General features: G+C 37.8%; 1 protein-coding gene across 1 annotated transcript; it reads left to right on the top strand.

The window, feature by feature from the left end:
* The first annotated feature begins 56 nt into the window (after positions 1–56).
* Positions 57–18378, top strand: LOC136262369 (phospholipase D2-like). Its single transcript, XM_066056616.1, has 29 exons — positions 57–179; positions 3858–3978; positions 4766–4876; positions 4935–4983; positions 5028–5099; positions 5284–5342; positions 5468–5584; positions 5802–5840; positions 6038–6157; positions 6352–6390; positions 6610–6720; positions 10487–10570; positions 10651–10732; positions 10949–11059; positions 11113–11224; positions 11285–11382; positions 11589–11688; positions 11842–11960; positions 13897–14025; positions 14073–14183; positions 14633–14777; positions 14827–14937; positions 15204–15277; positions 16171–16240; positions 16303–16376; positions 16480–16553; positions 16610–16685; positions 16947–17060; positions 18102–18378. The coding sequence occupies exons 1-29, from the start codon at positions 164–166 to the stop codon at positions 18252–18254; spliced, it is 2691 nt and encodes an 896-aa protein (XP_065912688.1). The 5' UTR covers positions 57–163; the 3' UTR covers positions 18255–18378.
* The last annotated feature ends 446 nt before the right edge of the window (positions 18379–18824 follow it).

The raw sequence follows: 18824 nt of genomic DNA, 5'->3' as shown, positions 1-18824 counted from the left end.
CTTCGGAAGGCTCGGTTTCCATATCAACATGTAATTGCCATTTTTCAATTACAGACAGCATGACGTCATGAAATACATGCGTTAGCTAATTAAACCACATTATAGGTGATTTTTCGTACTGGTATTAGCGGTGTTCGTAGAGGTAGAGCTTACGCGGAAAAGAATGGCGAGTCCTCAAGGTAAGCTTGTGGGTTGTGTTTATATTGGTAATCTATCTGGTACGAGTGCAAATTATGGTACATATTATGGTACGAGTGCAAATTCGGGATGAGAGCGTATAGATAGTTATTCATATTTCGGAAGTTGGGGTTATCGGGTGCATGGGTCACAAAGCGGTCTGGCCACGCGAGAATAGCATTGATTGATCCATAATCTGTGATTTGATCATAGATAGTAGAGGGTCTATCTATGATTTGATCGTCTTGCATGGAAAGGCAGGAAATTGTGGTGACTATTTAAATGGCTATGGTTTGACACGAGATTTGACGTCATCCAACGTGTCTTTGATGAATGCTAATCAAGGATGCAAACTTGCATTTCACTGTTAGAGTATTTTTCATCCGGAACCACATAACAACGGACTAGATCTAATTCTGGACACTACTACTAAGAGTTAATAATAGTGGAGGGAGAGTGTCTAACACTGCATAGGCCTAATGATCCTGAGAAATTCAAAGGGATTCTTTCTGTAAAACTCTGTAATTTGTAGTATTCTTCATAGGTGAAGATTGTTTCAATCATCGCATCTCTTTGTTCTCTCAGTACAATCATCACATTTCCTTGTTCTGCCAGTGTGAACATTTTACACATCTGAATGAATCCCTTTGAATTTCTCAGGATCATTTTTTACAGGCCTATGTAGTGTTATACACTCTCCCTCCACTATTATTAACTCTTGCTACTACCCATGCACCATAACTGTGTTCGTATATTTATTCACAATTGGGGGTGGGGTAGTCACAGGAGGTGATGCCCATTGTCTAGTTGAATATTCACAAGTGTTGAAGCATGGTATGATGTCAGCAAGCACCACTCATAGTAAGGATTTCAGTGTGTAAAGCTGAAGGTAGTGTTTCGTAGCTATATCTAGAGCCAGTTTTACTTTATTTAAGTTGGTGCCATGTAAGTGATTTAGCTAGCTACACCAGCCTAGCACTGACCCAACTAATGGCCACTTTAACTAGCTATATGCTCAAATTTTCACTGCAATTTTTTTGTAACAGTTAGGCATTAGCTACGAATGTTGTGTGATATCCTTTATGTAAAATGTGTTATAATGCTACAGCTGTTTTTATTACAGCTTTACAGTGACCAGCACTGAAGTCTACAGCAACTTGTGCTGCAGCCTTTGAATTACCTAACCTAATACCGTATAGTGGAAAATTTTGGCGGGAGAAAATTTTGTACCGTATAGTGGAAAATTTTGGCGAATTTGGTGAGTATGCATGGATTCGCCAAATTTTACTCGCCATTTTCCTAAACACTGAAAGTGTAGTAGACGCAGTGAGTGAATGTTGTTACAGTGGTGAGTGGTTAGTCTTCCGCAAGTATCCCATTGAATACAGTATGGTTTTGACTAATAGCTCAGGCAGATCGATGGGCAATTCAGCTCGAGTGATTCAGCTCGAGTGATTCAGCTCAGTGCCCATGCCGCCCAGCCCATGCACATGCCTTGCCTCGCTTGCCACGCATGTTCCAGTCTTGATTGCTGACTTAGTGAGCTAGTGCATCCATAAGAGCGCGTCGATTCGAATGAGAGGCATTGAACTGTAGTACTTCGTCCATAGACATCTCAAAGCTTCGTCTCCAATGCTGTAATAAAATTGCGTGGGCAAAGTAATGTCATGCATTCGCCAAAATATTATTCACCAATTTCTGCCAATGATCAATGATCAATTCGCCAAACTTTTCTCCTGCCAAAATTTTCCACTATATGGTAAACAGATATTGGAGACTATTAGGCAACTTTAAACCAGATAATAAAGCAAAACAGAAAATGGGCCAAAGAAAAAAAATCCCTCCAACCCCAGGATTTGAACTGCAGGCCATAGTCAAGTGCCACACTCATGCAGTCTCCTCCAGGAGGGATGGATTTTCTTCACCTAATAAACAGATATAGGAGGCTATTAGACAACATGAAATGCCATAATCAAACTGTTTTCTAAAGTAATGCACTGGAATTTGTACATTGGTGGCCTAGGTATAGTTGAGAGTTAGCTAATTGGTGCCTTAGCAACTGTGTTGATTATTGCTTGCCAACCACAGGAGCTGACTAACAGCACAATGCACATGGATTGACAGTTAGCTAAAAGGATAATACCTCTTTGTGATGCCTAAGTAATTTCTTTCCTGTCCAGTATATGCGTCACTATACTCTATTAATTGATAGTCCGGAAAACCTCAAAAAATTGGCTCTCAAATCCACAGTGGCTGTGCTATGCTAATGCAATGTAAGGAAGTAGTGCACAGCTAGTAGCTGGGTTTGGGTGATGTGGCAATGTCTATGTGATAGTGTCCATAGAATGACCAGTTACTCTACCATAGCAATTATACCGTACAGAGGTTTTCATGTTGTCCACGACAGTGTTGCACATGTGCAATGGAATTAGTGAACTTAAATTCTGCAATGAGCACTTTTTCATTGGCTATTAACTGCATGTGTGCTACAGACAACCGACCTAAAACCTCTGTAATACATCTATAAAAATTTTCCCTACAATCTGGCTGTCCACCCCTACACAAATTGTCTGGCACATGAGACTACACAAAGGGGTGGTTGAGCTTTCCACCATTTCATGAGCAATATGACTGGTTATAAGATTAGGGTTGGGAATTTTTTAATAGCCAGATGTTTTGACTACAAGCAAACAAAGTTTCAGAAATTAAAATTTAAGCTTCAAAAACTTCTATTGGTAGATCTATGAAATTACAAATGTTTGATTATAAGCAAGCAGATTTCTACTAGAAATTCATTTATAAAGCAGAAATTAAGTGAGGTGATCAGCCAAGGTAACAGTGGTTCAGTGGTTAAGGATGCAGGTGTTAGGTATGGAGGTCCCTGATTCAAACTCTGGTAAGGTTTGTTCTCAGCATTTTTTGTACACTTTTTTTTACCCCGTGCTGACTGCTCCATTAGAGTATCTCGATCCCGTGATTTTACATTTGTTTGGTTTTTGCTTTATAACTTTGTCACTGTAACTCTATTGCTATTCAAACTATCAAAAGGCACTGCTACAATGATCAGCCTATCTACACACCAATTTTCCTATACTCGGTTTACCCTGTAGCCGTGACAGAAGTTTGATTTTTTTATGTGAATAATTGCTCATAACTCCTTGGTTATTCCTCAGATTCACAGCAAACTTGGTACGTGAATCCACCATTACACGCCCCTCATTTGTGCCAAACATTGAGGCAATTGATTGCGAGTTACACATTTGCGTTTTATAGCAATTTTTGCAAAGTGCGTGAAAAGAAAAATTGAAGCCCCCTTAGCCCCATACGGCATGTGTGCCAGCTTTCTTAGCTGCATGTGGCTAACTGGTTTATATGTTTATATGTGAGCAGTGTGGTCCCAAACATGTCAGCCACAATGTGATAAAAGCAACAGAGTAGGCATACATGCATGATTTAAGTTTTTATTTTGGTATATGATACACACACAAGTACATACACACACACACACACACACATGCAGCACACAGCGTAATTCATGTTGCAGTGAGTAGTTGTAAAAGGTGTATACCCAAAACTAAAGGGATCACAGCTATACACAGGCTATTGTGAGTCTGCATGTTAATACATACATTATAGCGATAGAATATCTAGCCTTCATTTTGTTTATGTTATTTTGTTAGATCCAGAGATAACAATTGCCTCACTAAATGATCATTTGTCATCTGATGATGCTCTTCTACCTGGAGTACCTATTGAGGCCAATGCTATTGATACTTACAAACGTTTTATGCAGTATCGCAAGTATGACATGCATGCATTCATTTTGAGTATATTATGTAAATGTAGTATTGTAAATGACGAAAGTTTGGTGTGACTCAAGTCTGGTGAATCGGTATGTGAAGCAGATTGGCAATAAAAGTGTAGCAAGTTTACTGTACACAGCCAATACTGAACAATAAACTAGCTAATCGATGAGCATGTTGCAGGGGATCAAGTCACCGCTGGGTCTGGATTTTTTTTTCTGCATTCTTCACAGTTTCAGATACATGTTTCTGACTCCCTGTTATTTACAGGCCTGGACTTCTCACAGGTCCCTATGGTGGGATAGCACTTAATATAATATAAAGTTTGACAAATTTTCTTTGATTTGTACAACTTTTGGTCGTTCCAAACTTTCATTGTTTATGGTAAACCAGTTTTACTTGAAAATAAACATCCTAAAATGAAATTTCTTGTTAATATACTTTTAAGGTTTGTAAGATACATTAACCATGCACTAAACCACAACAGAGCTCAAACCATATAAAGTATGACTGTGGCTTACACATAGGCATTGCCCCATCCCTTTGTGTGAGTGAAACACATCTATAGTGTAATAGTCACTTAGAAATTTCTTGCCTGCATGACGTGTATGGCTGCTGTAAGCAACAAAAATTGTGAAGTTCAGCAAATTTGGTATGTTAGTACAGTCCAGATCATAACATTATATCAACCATAAATCATACCTTATTATGGTCCAGATCATAACGTTGTTTTCCCACCAGAAATCATATCATAAATGGTATGTCATTCAATTTGCTACTTCTAGTTATGATGTCATGTTTAAACATGGACTATTTGAATGGGAGGATGTGATTGGACATCAAGAGTTTGTGACCCTTCAAGAGCTAATTTCAGATGTCAAAGCAGGGGTTGACAAGTGAGCTATAATATATATATATATACTTTCTATTTTATACAAATATATGTACCGATAGCATTCCAGATGATCTGAAATTGACTGAGGCTGATATGAATCCTACAAATGTGAGTAGTATAATATTTAGTGTTAATGTCATTTGTGTCTTTAGTACAAAGAAGAACTGCCTAAATTTCTCAATGCGATATTCCAAGATCCTGATTTGAGGAGCCATCCAACTGTTGTCAGTAGTAGTAATATTATTATTCTCACTTCATGTATAGATAGCAAATTTGTGGTTATCAATTTGATTATTCTTTAATTGAACATAAGTGTAATTTAATTGTCTAGTGCAACCATATACTGGTGCAACACCCTGTGTATCCATGTTGTTTAACATTCGTTTCCTTATTTTGTTTTGCATTTAGCTTGATATTTTGGACATCAGCCCTCTTTCTTTTGTGAAAGATCTTGGAAAGAAGCTGAAGTACGTAATTAGATCATTCTTAAGTCATATGTAATTACACTTGTAATGTTTCTAATAGTGTTATTGTTACTTAGCAACTAATGCCATTGCTGTACCCATATTGGTAATTAATGGTTACTCTGTAGGGAAGGTGTGGTGGAAAAGAATGTTGATTCTGTTGAACAATTTTGGAATTCCTGGTTTGGTCATCTCTTCACTTATGTTGGGAGTGTCTTTTTCACTATTGCCCATTGGGAAAGGAGGTGAGGCTATGAATGCTGTCATTTCAATACTAAGGATTGATGTTCACTGGTATGCATTAGATTTGTTATACACTTAAAGTTTAATAATACAGCTGGGCAGTAACTTGGTGTTGTCATAAAACGATGATATTTCACTTGTATTGTCCATATTTCACTACTCACATATAATGCGATATTTTCATGTCACACAGAAATTGTTCATTTTATTCATGCACAGGTGGTTAGTGTTGAAAGAGAGCTGCATTGCAGTCATCAAGTATGTAAGATTCATACACCAGCTATAGCATAAATATATTACTATTATCGTTACATACATGCATACGTATCTTCATAGATTCTGTATCACATACGTGTGTATACAATTGGCTTCAACTTTGAACACTCTTTTTGAATTGTGTCCGCTTTACAATATGCCTAGTGGTAGTGATAATGAGTAATTTGTTTGTGTTGCAGTGAAGACAAGAAGGCTATATCGGAGGTACTCTTGTTTGATAGTACTTTCAAGGTAGCCGGAGGTATGGCGTCAACTGGTGAAGCACATGGCCTGACCATCAGCAGTGATATTCAAGATCGGTAACTTATTTGTGATATTATAGTCCAGCTAAGTATGAACTGTAGTTATATTATACATGCTTTTAGCTTTTATTCAGTGTTCATCTGATGTATGTAATTGTGTCCTAAAACAAGATGGAGTCAGTCATTCCTTGACTTGTGAATTTTGCTGTTTTTCAACACATGTGTAGAATAGCATAATGTTTATTCTGTAGGAAGTTGCACTACCGATGTCAGAGAAAAGATGACCTACTGTAAGTTTCTCATATGTAGATAATATCTCCCAGAGTTAGTGTAACTATTCAAAACTTTGATTAGAATAAAATTTTTAGCTGTCAAGCTATACATTTTCAGATTCCCTATTCATATTCATAAATGGAGTGAAAGATAATAGACTTGTGATCTACCATGCTGAATTATTCATATATTGTTGTATGATGAAACTATACTCATGTTTATGACATGTTCTGTAGGATATGGACTCGTGCAATAAAACAAGCAATGACGGGCCCCGGAAAGGTGTGGGTTGAGGATAAAAGATTTGACTCTTTTGCTCCTGAACGCAATCACTGTACTGCAACTTGGTACGTTATAACAAGTACTTGTATGTTGTTGACATTATTTTGTGTTCAGAAGTAAATGACATCTATCATACAGTATGTTAGTATTGTATATACCACCCTAAAGCCAGCCTCAATCATGGCCCCCCATTAAAATCACCTATGGTTTTGGGATTAGTCTGAAGACATTTTGGGCTTGTTTGTGCCTATAACCAGCACTACCAAGCTGTCATTAAGGGAAATTGCTCCCCCCCTGCTGAAAAATAACTTTTTAAAAATCTTGGGGGAAAGTTGCAGTATTGTTATTTTTAGCATTTTTCATGTTTTTAGCATAAATTTTAGGCTGTTTTCAAGCCTTCAAATTGCAAAAATCCTGCAGCTTCTGGGAGTTGCACCCCCAGACCCCCCCTGAAATTCTACGGCCATACAACAATAGTCATGCTGTTCCCTACTTGGTCCCCCCTGTTGGTCAGGTCTAGAATCGCCACTGCCCAATAGCCCTTCCAAAAAGTTTCTATGGAATTTTATTTTATGCTGACTGACTAACTTTTTTGTAATAAAATTATGACTGGTAGTGATTTGGCGGTAGCTCATGATGGCTTCCCTTCATAACGGAAATCATCCATTTGTGTCCTAGTGGCTACTTTGATTGCAGAGGTGTTTTTCGCGCAGTTCTTGATTCGTAACGCTGTGTAATTCATTGAACATAGCTGACAACGAAGTGAAATAAATACTTCACTTTTGAGACGATAATTGGTAGCTGGGGTGTGTGGCGCCATTTCTTTCTTTTGATGCAGTATTCGTGGGTTCTTTCACTGTCAGCAAAGATGAAGGGGACACTGGTATGTCCATGAAGAATGCATTGTACATACGGCGGTATGCCAAAAGACATGTGTCCAGCTGAAGCAATGTCAAACAGTGAAAAATCAAGCCCATAGCCTTAGCCGTTATCAAGTTACGCTTGTCTGAAGGCATCAGTTAGTCAGTCAAACAGACAGACAGTCAGTCAGTAGAAAATTCCATTTAACTAGACAGATGCTAAAAGCATGATGGAGCGAGCCTGAGTTGTGTAAAGTGATGCGGCATCAACTGTATTTCCATGAATAATGTTTAACGTGTGTGTGTATGTTTGTAGCTATACACACAGAAATGCTCAGGCTACTCTAGAGGTAGCTGGAGGAAGGTGAAAAAAGTTCAAGTTGGGAGGCTCATCAGTGGCCTGCCAATATATAGCTACATAACTGTGTGGAAGCATAGTCAGCTAGGACTTATCTCCCTGTCTTCTGCAGTTTCATTAGCCAACTGCATGCTCTCTTCTGCGAGTGTGCATGGCATCTATCAGGTGTATACTTGCTTCTGGCATTTCTGCTGCTGTCCTCGCCCTGTCTCATTCTCTCCCTGCCTTCTTCTAAGACAGTCTCCTTTGTCCATGTCTATGTAGATAAGAAGTTGTAACCCACATGACAAATTCTAAGCCAAGTGGAGCAAATACGGCCTTTTCGTACAGGAAGTTTTCGTGAACATGACGTACCATTCACCTAGGCATTCACCAGCCAGTGTTCCCTCCTCGCCCTGTCTCGTTCTCTCCCGGCCTTCTTTCAAGACGGTCTTCTTTGTCCATGTCAATGTAGATAAGAATGAGTTGTGAGTGAAGAGACAAGTGACAAATTCTAAGCCATGTGGTGCACTTTTCCGTGTTCGTTATGTAAACTCTCAGGAATGGTCAGACGTACAGTTGTATGTACCAGTTGAGCACTACCAGTGTGGGGCTGTCCATGTTCGTTACGTAAACTCTCGGAAATGGTCAGACGTACGGTCGTACATACCAGTTGAGCACTACCAGTGTGGGGCTGTCCGTGTTCGTTACATAAACTCTCGGGAATGGTCAGACGTACGGTCGTACATACAAGTGACTACTGCCATTTGTGGGGCTCGCTCAGGCTCACCCCAATATATATTTTTTAATTCCTTAGCAGTTTCGAGTTGATCTGAAGGTTTATTTGGGCTTACTTTTACCTAAACCAATGCTGCCTCATCGTCATTAGAGAAAAGTGAGGCTGGTTTTTGGGGTGATGTTTTTCATGGGCCACACCAAACCTTTGTGTTCCCTACTATACAGTACTATCATACTGTATGATTAGGACAAAAAGTGGGGAAACAAGGAAGGTTGCCTATAAGATATACTAGTGGACATTTAATCCTAACAAGTACACTTGGAATTTTCAACTAGAGTAGGGACCATAGCACATCAATAAAAAGTACTAAAACAAGCTGGAGTAGTGCACGATATTAAATCACAGTAAAGCAATAAGAAGTGTTATATCCCTACTGTGCTTCAAGATACATGCACAGTAGGGATATAACACTTCTTATCATTTTACTGTGATTTAATATCGTGCACTACTCCAGCTTGTTTCAGTATTTTTTATCAATGTGCTATGGTCCCTACTCTAGTTGAAAATTCCAATTTTTTGTGTACTTGTTTGTTAACTTTTTTGTAAATAATATTATGACTGGTGAACCCACGCATACCACATCTGAAATGACACCACGCACCCCAGCTATATCAATTATCGTCTGAAAAAAGTAGAGTATCCATTGCCAGCTATGTTCAACCTGTTACACAGCATTTCGAATCAAGAACTGTTCGAAAAGCACCTCTGCAATCCATGCATACCGAAAGAAAGAAATGGTGCCACGCGCTCCAGTTATATCAATTATTATCTGAAAAGTGAAGTATCCATTATGCTTCGTTGTCGGCTATGTTCAATCTGTTACACAGCAGTACGAATCAAGAACTGTTCTAAAAGCACCTCTGCAATCAAAATAGCTACTATGAAAAATACAGACCATTTCCATTACAAAGGGAAGCCATCATGTGCTACTGCCAAATCGACACTTTCTGCTGTCAGCAAAGATGAATGGGACACAAAGGAGGACACTGGTAAGTCCATGAAGAATGCATTGTACATACTGTGGTATGCCAAAAGTCACCTCTTGGGCCAAAGTGATGTCGAACAGTGAAAAACAAGCCCGTAGACTTAGCCGCTGTCGAGTTAAAAATTCTGTAGCAACTGGTTGAAAGCATTTCAGGACAATCTTAAGGCTTGTTTGGGCTAGTTTTTCCTAACCAATACTGCCTCATCGTCGTCAAGGAAAATTGAGGCTGGTTTTTGGGTGATACTAGTTTGTGGGCCACGCCTACTCCTTTGTGGTCCGTACTATCGTACTGTATGATTCAGTCATGGTTATAGACTGAAGTTTAGGGATTTAATGTCCACTAGTATATCTGCAGGTATAGGCAACCTTTGTTGTTTCACTTTTTTTCTTTGTTCTTATTATACTGTGTTTCCTCTGCACCTTCAATAGTAGCCGCACTTGATCATGAGTGGTGCCACGATTGATTTTTTTGAAAATAAGGGCTCCTGTAAACATCGTTTTCAAACATCAACTAGTGAATAGTTGCCACATCAATTTTTTGAACTAATGTAATAAATGCTGTAGTGTAAATACTGTGAATGGTATTCCAGTGGAACCTCTCTTAAAGGACCCTCTGTACAAAGGACGCTATACATTTACCCTCTCTGTAAAGGGCAGTTTCTGAAGTTTCTATAGACTAATACTCTGAATAAGGACAACCTCAGTATCAGTTGGTTTGTCTGTTGTATAGAGGTTCTAACCAAACTAAATATTACTACTCTAATAGAGTAGTTAACTATATTAAAGTACTTAAAGATTGTTCTGCTATAACATAGTTAAGTTCATTTTGTAGTTGTTTATCTTTGCACAGGTTTGTTGATGGGGAATCTTACTTCGCTGCTGTTGCTGATGCTCTTGAATCTGCCAAAGATGAAATCTTTATTGCTGACTGGGCGTAAGATAATGCTCTCTGTTTGTGCTTGCATGCATTATAGGAGTGATGATCCGTTGTTTAAACTGTATGCTTTCAATTAGGATGGCCCCAGAGCTATTCTTAAAGCGGCCACCTACTGTTGATCTGAAATGGCGTCTTGATCAGATACTGAAACGAAAAGCAGTAAGATTTTTACTTACTTGTTGAGCATGCTTCTGTCTGTACCACCATTCCTCCTATCACTTTAGTGCTAGGATTCTAGCCGTGTTTAGATATACAAAGTTTATCAATAGAGTCTAATGCCATTCTAGCAAACCTTTAAGAATGACATCATTATTATTACTGATATTTTATAATTAGATGACTATACAGTCAAATGTTGTTCTTCTCTCACTACAGGAGAGTGGTGTCAGGGTTTATGTGTTACTGTATAGTGACATTGAACTAGCAACTGACCTAGACTCTGATTATGCTGCAAAAGTGCTGAGAGCTCTTCACCCAAATGTGTTTGTAAGTGTTTGACAAGTGTGGTATGTGTTTACTGTTTTGTTTAATTTTTTAAGGTTATCCGTCACCCAGACACTGATGACCGCATTGTTGCTGGTAAAGGAGCAATTCTTTATACCCATCATGAGAAATCAGTCATTGTGGATCAAACTATAGCATTTGTGGGAGGTTAGTTGTATAACTGTTGTGGTGGTATACTGTATAGCATTGGATACTCTTAATTTAAAGGACTTGACATTTATTTTAATCGTTGGGACACCAATGATCATCACTTGACAGATCTCGGGAGGCGTGTTATTGGACCTACAGGAGACCCCATACCTCAAGTAACCATTTCATACATAACATGACTAGATTCTTGTCCACTTTAGATTTATAATGAACTTACATTTTAAATAATATAAGAGTCAACACAGGAGCAGAATACATAACAAATGTTTATTTTATGGTGCTAAGAAGTACTTTCCTCTCTATAATGCATATATATACGTGTCAATGTCTGAATGTTTCATAAATGTCACATCTCACATAGGATGAAGATGATACAAGTGGAATGTATCAACAATATGTCGGCAAAGACTACTACAACACATTTATAAAAGATATTTCCGATCCTGATAAACCTTTCGAAGGTCAGTTTATGAGTAGATCAGTATTTTGCTGCTAAACCAGTATATAATTTACATGCACGAACACTTGTTATAAGAAATTTAAAACTATTTATTAAGTTTTCCTCCTATTACCCAACTTTACTGCTGCATTCTAATTTTATATATTATTTACAGAACATCTTGATCGTAATGTTAATCACCGCATGCCATGGCATGACATTGCGATGTGTGTGTATGGACAACCAGCACGTGATGTTGCTCGTCACTTCATCCAACAACACAACTACTACTTTGTATGTTTATATATGAGGACTAAAAACTGTTTATTAAATGTTAACTTTTGTGCTGCTTAGCTTGCATGTATGTATTGTACATTTGGACTTAGTTAGAAGGGCTGTGTTGTTGTGTTGTTGTACGTATCTTATTACGTGTCTTAGCAGACCTGTAAAAGAGGCAGAACAAATGTAGTTATAGTATGTTAAAGCTTTCCATAAAACAAAGTGTGTGGGTAATGTAATTGTAAATTATGATATAGTTATTTGTTGGACCCAAGATTGCAAACTTCCTGCAGCACATTAGTTGATTATGTATGCGCAAGCATGTGTGTGGCATATGTGTAACCAGATTTGCAAAAATATTTGAGTGTATATGCATTTGTACATGCACAAGTGCATACATTATCCTTCTGCCACACTGTTGGGTCTGTTTTCTGTGCTTGTAAATCCAGTGGTGATGATCTGCTGCTCTGAGACTACTCTGTCTTTGCTGGTACAAGTCATAGGGACTCAATGCCAGTCAGCAACAACCAAGGACTGTCATGATTGTACTCAATGTGCACAAAACCTTTTCTGGGCTGAGCCTAACACCTTTGTTCATTTTTGCCTCCTTATTTATGTATTTTACAATGTGTGACAAGGTACCTTTTTGCAGATATTATATTGCAGTGTACCATATAACAGGAATGATTCACGGAAGAAACATTCACAAATTTCATGATTTTAGATGCATTTACAAATGTTTTCTTGCAAAAAAAATTCCTACAAGTAAAAAACTTTTTCATGGATCAGTTGATGCAGCATTCATATAACGAGTGCATAAGCAGGTAGCTACTAGCCTTGCTACTCTCTTATATGTGTGACGGTATGGCCAGTGAGGTGCAAGACCATGTGATTTGTGTAGTCTCGCATGGCCAGACCACTTTTTCTCTGCACGGCGCTTATCGATTGGAGCACCTGCTCCGAAAAGGGGTCTGGAACAGTTAGCATAGGAAACTCGTTTCTAACACCCCCAACCACTATGGAGGGTGTTAATGAATTCCAACAAGCCTTCACCCACATTTCGACCCACAAACATTCAATATTCGAGTTCTATGCTTTGTCAACAGAAAGATTTTAAGTTGTGCCGTGACGCCATAGAGCCTGCTTCACTGGCGAGTAGAATGCCCTAAAGAAAATGGTATGGTTTAAAACACAAAACATGTTTACCAGATAGGCATAGTATCAGTTGCTTTTGTCACCAAACCCATGCCTCACTTCGAGTAGTGCACGACTCAACTGAACTAAGTGTCAAAAAAGATTTAGAATTTGATATTGAATTTTGTGGGCCGAGATGTGGGTGAAGACTTGTTGGAATTCATTAACACCCTCCATAGTGGGGTGCTAGAAACAAGTTTCCTATGCTAACCGTTCCAGACCCCTTTTCAGAGCAGGTACTTATAATTTCCAATCGATAAGTGCCGTGTGGAGAAAAAGAGGTCTGGCCACATGAGACTACATGTGATTCAAATTCGAACAGAGATGCAAACTTCAGTGACAGTGAAAAAATCAGTGCTACTCTCATGCAAGAGAAATGAGGCAAATATAATTGCAGCCCAGCTATTCACTGTGCCGGAATGGTATATCTTAGCCTGTGCCTCCCCTCAGGCTAGGCGTGCCTATTGTCATTATCGTGAATGCCTACTTCTCCAGCAAAGCAGCAATCATGCATATCTACTAGTACGCGTAGTACGCAACATGTCAGAGTTGAGCCATATATAGTCAAGCATTCCCTATCCATGATTAATCCATTGAAGGTGCAGCCCAATTAGATTATTGTATGCAATCAATCATGAACATTTTCTCACGAATGAGGAAATAGTAAATCATTCGCGAATGTTCCTTCCGCGAATCATCCCCATTATACAGTATGTGGTTTTTACCATAATGTGTTTATACATGTTTATATACTTAGCGCCAAGAAAAGATAGCTTCTAATAAAGAAATGCACTTGCTACCAAGAAAAGAATTTGACAGTGAAGAAGTTGCAGAGACTGACTACTTAGCAAAACCTGACCCAAATACAACCAATGCAAATTGCCAGGTACACAGTACACATATATCTGACTCTCTATTAACCAGTATGTGCAGGTGTTGCGTTCACTTTCTGACTGGTCAGGAGGCCTGTCTAAAACTGAAGATTCTCCGTATAAAGCTTATCTCTATGCTGTTGATAAAGCGGAACATTTCATATACATTGAGGTCAGATCATAACATAACCTGTGTCCATTATACCTTAGAAATGCTGTGGATGGCTATGCCACACATAATAATTTATACCTTTTTAAATACTTGACTTATTTCAGTCATGTTAGGAAATATATCAGGGATTATATACACTGAATACCCAGGGGAATTTCCAATTAAGTGAATTTGAAATTTCCAATGAATTTCCAAGGGAAATTTCCAATTACATAGTTTAGACTTCAGCATCTCATATCAACATCAGTGTACTTGAAACTTTTATCATTGGTTTCTCACTTGATTGCATCCTAAAAAAGCTCAAGATACTTTAATAAAACAGTCAGGCAATATAGATTACTGTAATAGAACAGTTGTACAGCTGTACCCAAATACAAACATTCCGTGTCAGGTACTAAGTGCATAATATTGTATTGGAAATTGCTTATCTAATTTGCTGTACTTTACAGAATCAGTTCTTCATTTCTTCACTCCCAAAAGAAGGAGTTCAGAATGCTGTGGTTGATCATGTTCGTGCTAAAATAGTTGATGCTTACAAGAGAAAAAAAACTTTCCGAGTGATAATTTGCATTCCACTGATGCCTGAATTTGGAGGTGTGTGCATTCACCATTTACATATGTGTAGACTTGTGTGTTGTGACAGGTGTATTGGGAGAAGACAGTGGTGAGAATATTGAAGTGATTTTGCATTGGGAGCTGGCCACTCTCTTTAAAGAAGGATCATTTATTGACAAATTGGTGAATGAGGACAAAAGTTAGTCACACTGTTTGTAATTAAAAGTGTTGTATGTGTATTTGCATATACTTCGGGTATCCAGGAAGTACTTCAAAACATGCACTGTTTTCTCCATAATAGACTATGATGTATGTTACTCACTGGTTTGTATAAGGCGGGTGGTGCTTTAGTAAACAGAGCAACCTACAATATACTGATATACAGTAGTTAGTATATTTACTGTGTGCTTTACTGTTTGTTAGTTATAGTCATGTGTAGTATGTAATGATGTATTGTATGTTCAGTTCCTCAAGATGAAGTGTGGAACTATGTCTCAATTAATGCTCTCAGAAACCATGGACAGCTGAACAAGAAATTGGTAATGTGTAGTAATTGATAATTAATAAGCAGTATAATGCAGCAATGTATGGTAGTTTAGCTTCAGTTTGACTAGAACATAGGCTTGTGCCAATTATGCTGGCATATTTGCATAATAGGCTAGCAAAAGCATCAAGCATTATTGCCAGCATAATAGTCAAGTTTTTAATTAAAATGCACAATGCATAAATTTTAACAATGTCCATCAACTACTGGATGGTTATGCTTTTTCAAATCATATGTTGAATAAGTCACAATTTATCAATATTTCATTAGACACTTATGCAGTGATATCTTACTATTAATGTTTATATAATGTAACTCCTTTGTGCCCCTTATTGGCTCTTCATTAGATCTATGGAACATGCAACACTACCAACAAATCAACACCTACAGAATTTTCCACTAACTGACTTCAGCCAAGCAAAACTCAACTGGTTAAGGTTATGGGCTTGATTTCTTCATTTTTCAACATTGCTTAGACCTGAAACATGTTTTTTATGTCCTCTAGGGCAGACTTACCTTATCCTCTTGTGTCTTTTTCTACTACTGCACAAGTGTTGGTTCACAGATATTGCATCATGGCTTCTATCAATAGAATTATCTGTAAATTCCATTGTAATAATGCTGTACAGTGGCTAGAAACAAAGTGGATATGATCACTTCACTTATAGTTGGGGCCGCATCCAGTCACGTGATTCATAATAGTGGACATTTAATCCCTACTTCAGTCATGACTATGCTACTGACAGGCTGTATATGACTGAATTAGGAATTAAATGTCCCACTAGTATAGCTGCAGGTGTAGATGACCTTCCTTGTTTCATTTCTATGATCCTATTCAAATGTAATGTTTCTTACACTTGTGATTATATGGAGGCTGACCTACTACAGGTGACAGAAGTTATTTACGTACACAGCAAGTTACTGATAGTGGATGATAAGATCACCATCATGGGATCTGGTTAGTATACTAACTTATCAACATATCCACATATCATATCAATATACTATCGTACTGTTTAGTCAACTTGAATGAGAGAAGCTTGCGAGGAAACCGTGACTCAGAACTTGCCATCATACTTGAAGACAAAGAAATGGTACTATTACCCATAGCAGTTAATGCAGTACATGCTCATATTTATTGATGTGTATTGTGTATGAATAATCTCTCTAATACAAAGATGTACACTTACTCTTTAGATTGATGTATCATTTGATGGAGAAGCAGTGCAAGTTGGGAAGTTCTCTCACACCTTAAGGAAACACATATTCCGGTACATTAGTTTAGCAGTATTTAATCCAGTGGTGTATACTATACCTTCAAATACAGGGAACACTTGGGATTACTAAATACTGCTGACGGTGATAGAATTGTTGAAGACCCCATAGTTGAATCATTCTATAAGGTAAGCAGCTACTTACTTGTAACTTAGTTTTACAATCAGTGTGTACGTAATGCATGGTAATGGTGCATTTATTTAATGCTAAGAAACTAAAGTATTGACTTAATTTCTGATGGTCTTCATTTCTGGTACTATTTTTGCATGTGTGATGTTATTTGGGCCCACTTCTGGATGGACTGCTATAGCAGAGAGAAATCATACCAATACAAAATACACAGAATCTGCCTGTACTGAATATGTAATATTGAATCATTCTCACTACAGGATGTGTGGATGAAAACAGCTAAGAGCAATTCAGACTTGTTTGAACAAGTGTTTGGTGGAAAATGCATTCCAACTGCTGCTGCAACAACCTTTAAAGAACTAGAGGAATTTAGAGTAAGTAAAGAACACTACAAGAATCCTGGAATGATATAAGTGTTCAATAGTTGATGTGGTTTTGTTGTTATTATCAGTATAGTGGAACAATTGTTTCTTAAAGTTATCCAAGCTTCTGGTTAAAGTGATAAATGCTTGTAACAATTCATGTTACAAAAAATTTACAAACAAGTGTAATGAAAATTCATAGATTATTATTCCAAACAATTACAGTAATAACACTTGCAGTATATTCACTAATTTGGTTCTGCTACTACACAAACACAATAGACCCTTGATGTTTAACCCTCTGAAGCATTGTGTGCTGTGTATTGGCGGTGCAAGGATGCTTGAGTTGGGGTCCCTAAAATTCATGCAGGTATATGGTACTAGTGTGTAAGCACATTCAGCATGCTAATTCTAGGGGGTTGTGGGCATGCCCCCATGGGAAAATTTTGAAATTTAGGTGTCAGGAGATTGAATTTTACTGTGGTTTTAGCAGCTAATCAATATCATATATTTTAATACATGCATGACTGTTGTATAAAGGTGACTGCTCTATTAGAGTATCTTGATCTTTTCTGTGTAACCCTCTGAAGTGTTACGTGCACAGATAGTTTCATCAATGAACTTGCATCAACGGAAGAAACAACAACAAACATATGGGGCTGTGTGCCCACCCCTTAAGTAAGCAAAGTTTTCGACATGGTTCTGCCCATTACACAGCTCTACACATGGGGATTGATGCATGCAAGCTTGCCTAGAATCAATCCACTTGCTTTGACTGTTGGAAGTCTGGTGTAAAAGTGACAGACAATTCCTGTTTATCCTTACATGATAGATGACATTAATGCATTTCTGCAAAACGTAACTTTGCACAAGAAATGGAGGACTCCATGATGCTTGCATTGTACCAATTGCAGCATGCCAAAAGCTCAAGCCAAAGACAAAGCTATAGCCTTTAATATTAAGCATTATATTGTGTTATGCTTGTTTGAAGGCATTAGTTAACTTTTAAGATACAGTACTACTATATTGTATGATAATTTTATTTTGATACAGAAGCGTACTGGACTTGCTGATACTGATCCTGAAGCAGCTGCTCAGAGCATCACTCAAATTAAAGGATATCTGGTAGAATTTCCACCTGAGTTTCTTAAGAACCAAGAATTAAAGAAGACAAGGCTTGTTTTTAAACCTGCCTTCTTTCAGTAGTGAATATGACAGCACAGTAGTGACATAGCAATAGTATTTTCTTATATTATTACCCGTGTATCTAGTTGTACAACAATGTGTAGATATTAGTATAATTATCAGATGATATGAATAGGTTAATTGAGTCTATTGTGTCAGCATAATCCTGAGCATCACAGCAACAGGAAATTACTACTACAGCCACTACTGATTAAAAATGCACTTCATTTATGAAATTCATATTTTAGCTTATCATTCCTTAAAATTTGCCCATGCATTTTGGATTTTGGCAAGTTATGCCAGTTTGTAGCTTTTCCATTATGCCACAACTTTTACCGTACTACTAACAACCACATGCTACAGAAAATAATACCTGGTAATATTTGTTAATTTTAATGAATACGCTGCATGGATAACTCAAACAACATATCAACTATCGAAACATTTGTACAGTGATTCTCACCACATCATAGTGATGGTGTTATCATTTAGCCATATAATAAAATTGTCTGTCCCATTAATTATACCTTTCTTATTCCGGGAAAACTGTCTAATCAAGCAAATGGGATTGCCTATCTAAGTCTGGCATTG

Source organism: Dysidea avara, chromosome 7 (genome assembly GCF_963678975.1).
Source record: "Dysidea avara chromosome 7, odDysAvar1.4, whole genome shotgun sequence".
Classification (NCBI taxonomy): domain Eukaryota; kingdom Metazoa; phylum Porifera; class Demospongiae; order Dictyoceratida; family Dysideidae; genus Dysidea; species Dysidea avara.
The sequence above is the reverse complement of the archived record's forward strand: the minus strand, read 5'-3'. Positions and strand labels throughout refer to the sequence as shown.

What these genes read in the sequence shown, in the direction of transcription:
- LOC136262369 (XM_066056616.1), top strand. An exon ending in AGCAGTGATATTCAAGATCG is followed by an intron (nt 6,158 to 6,351) that starts GTAACTTATTTG and finishes TTTATTCTGTAG; the next exon opens with GAAGTTGCACTACCGATGTC. An exon ending in ACTGATGCCTGAATTTGGAG is followed by an intron (nt 14,778 to 14,826) that starts GTGTGTGCATTC and finishes GTGTTGTGACAG; the next exon opens with GTGTATTGGGAGAAGACAGT.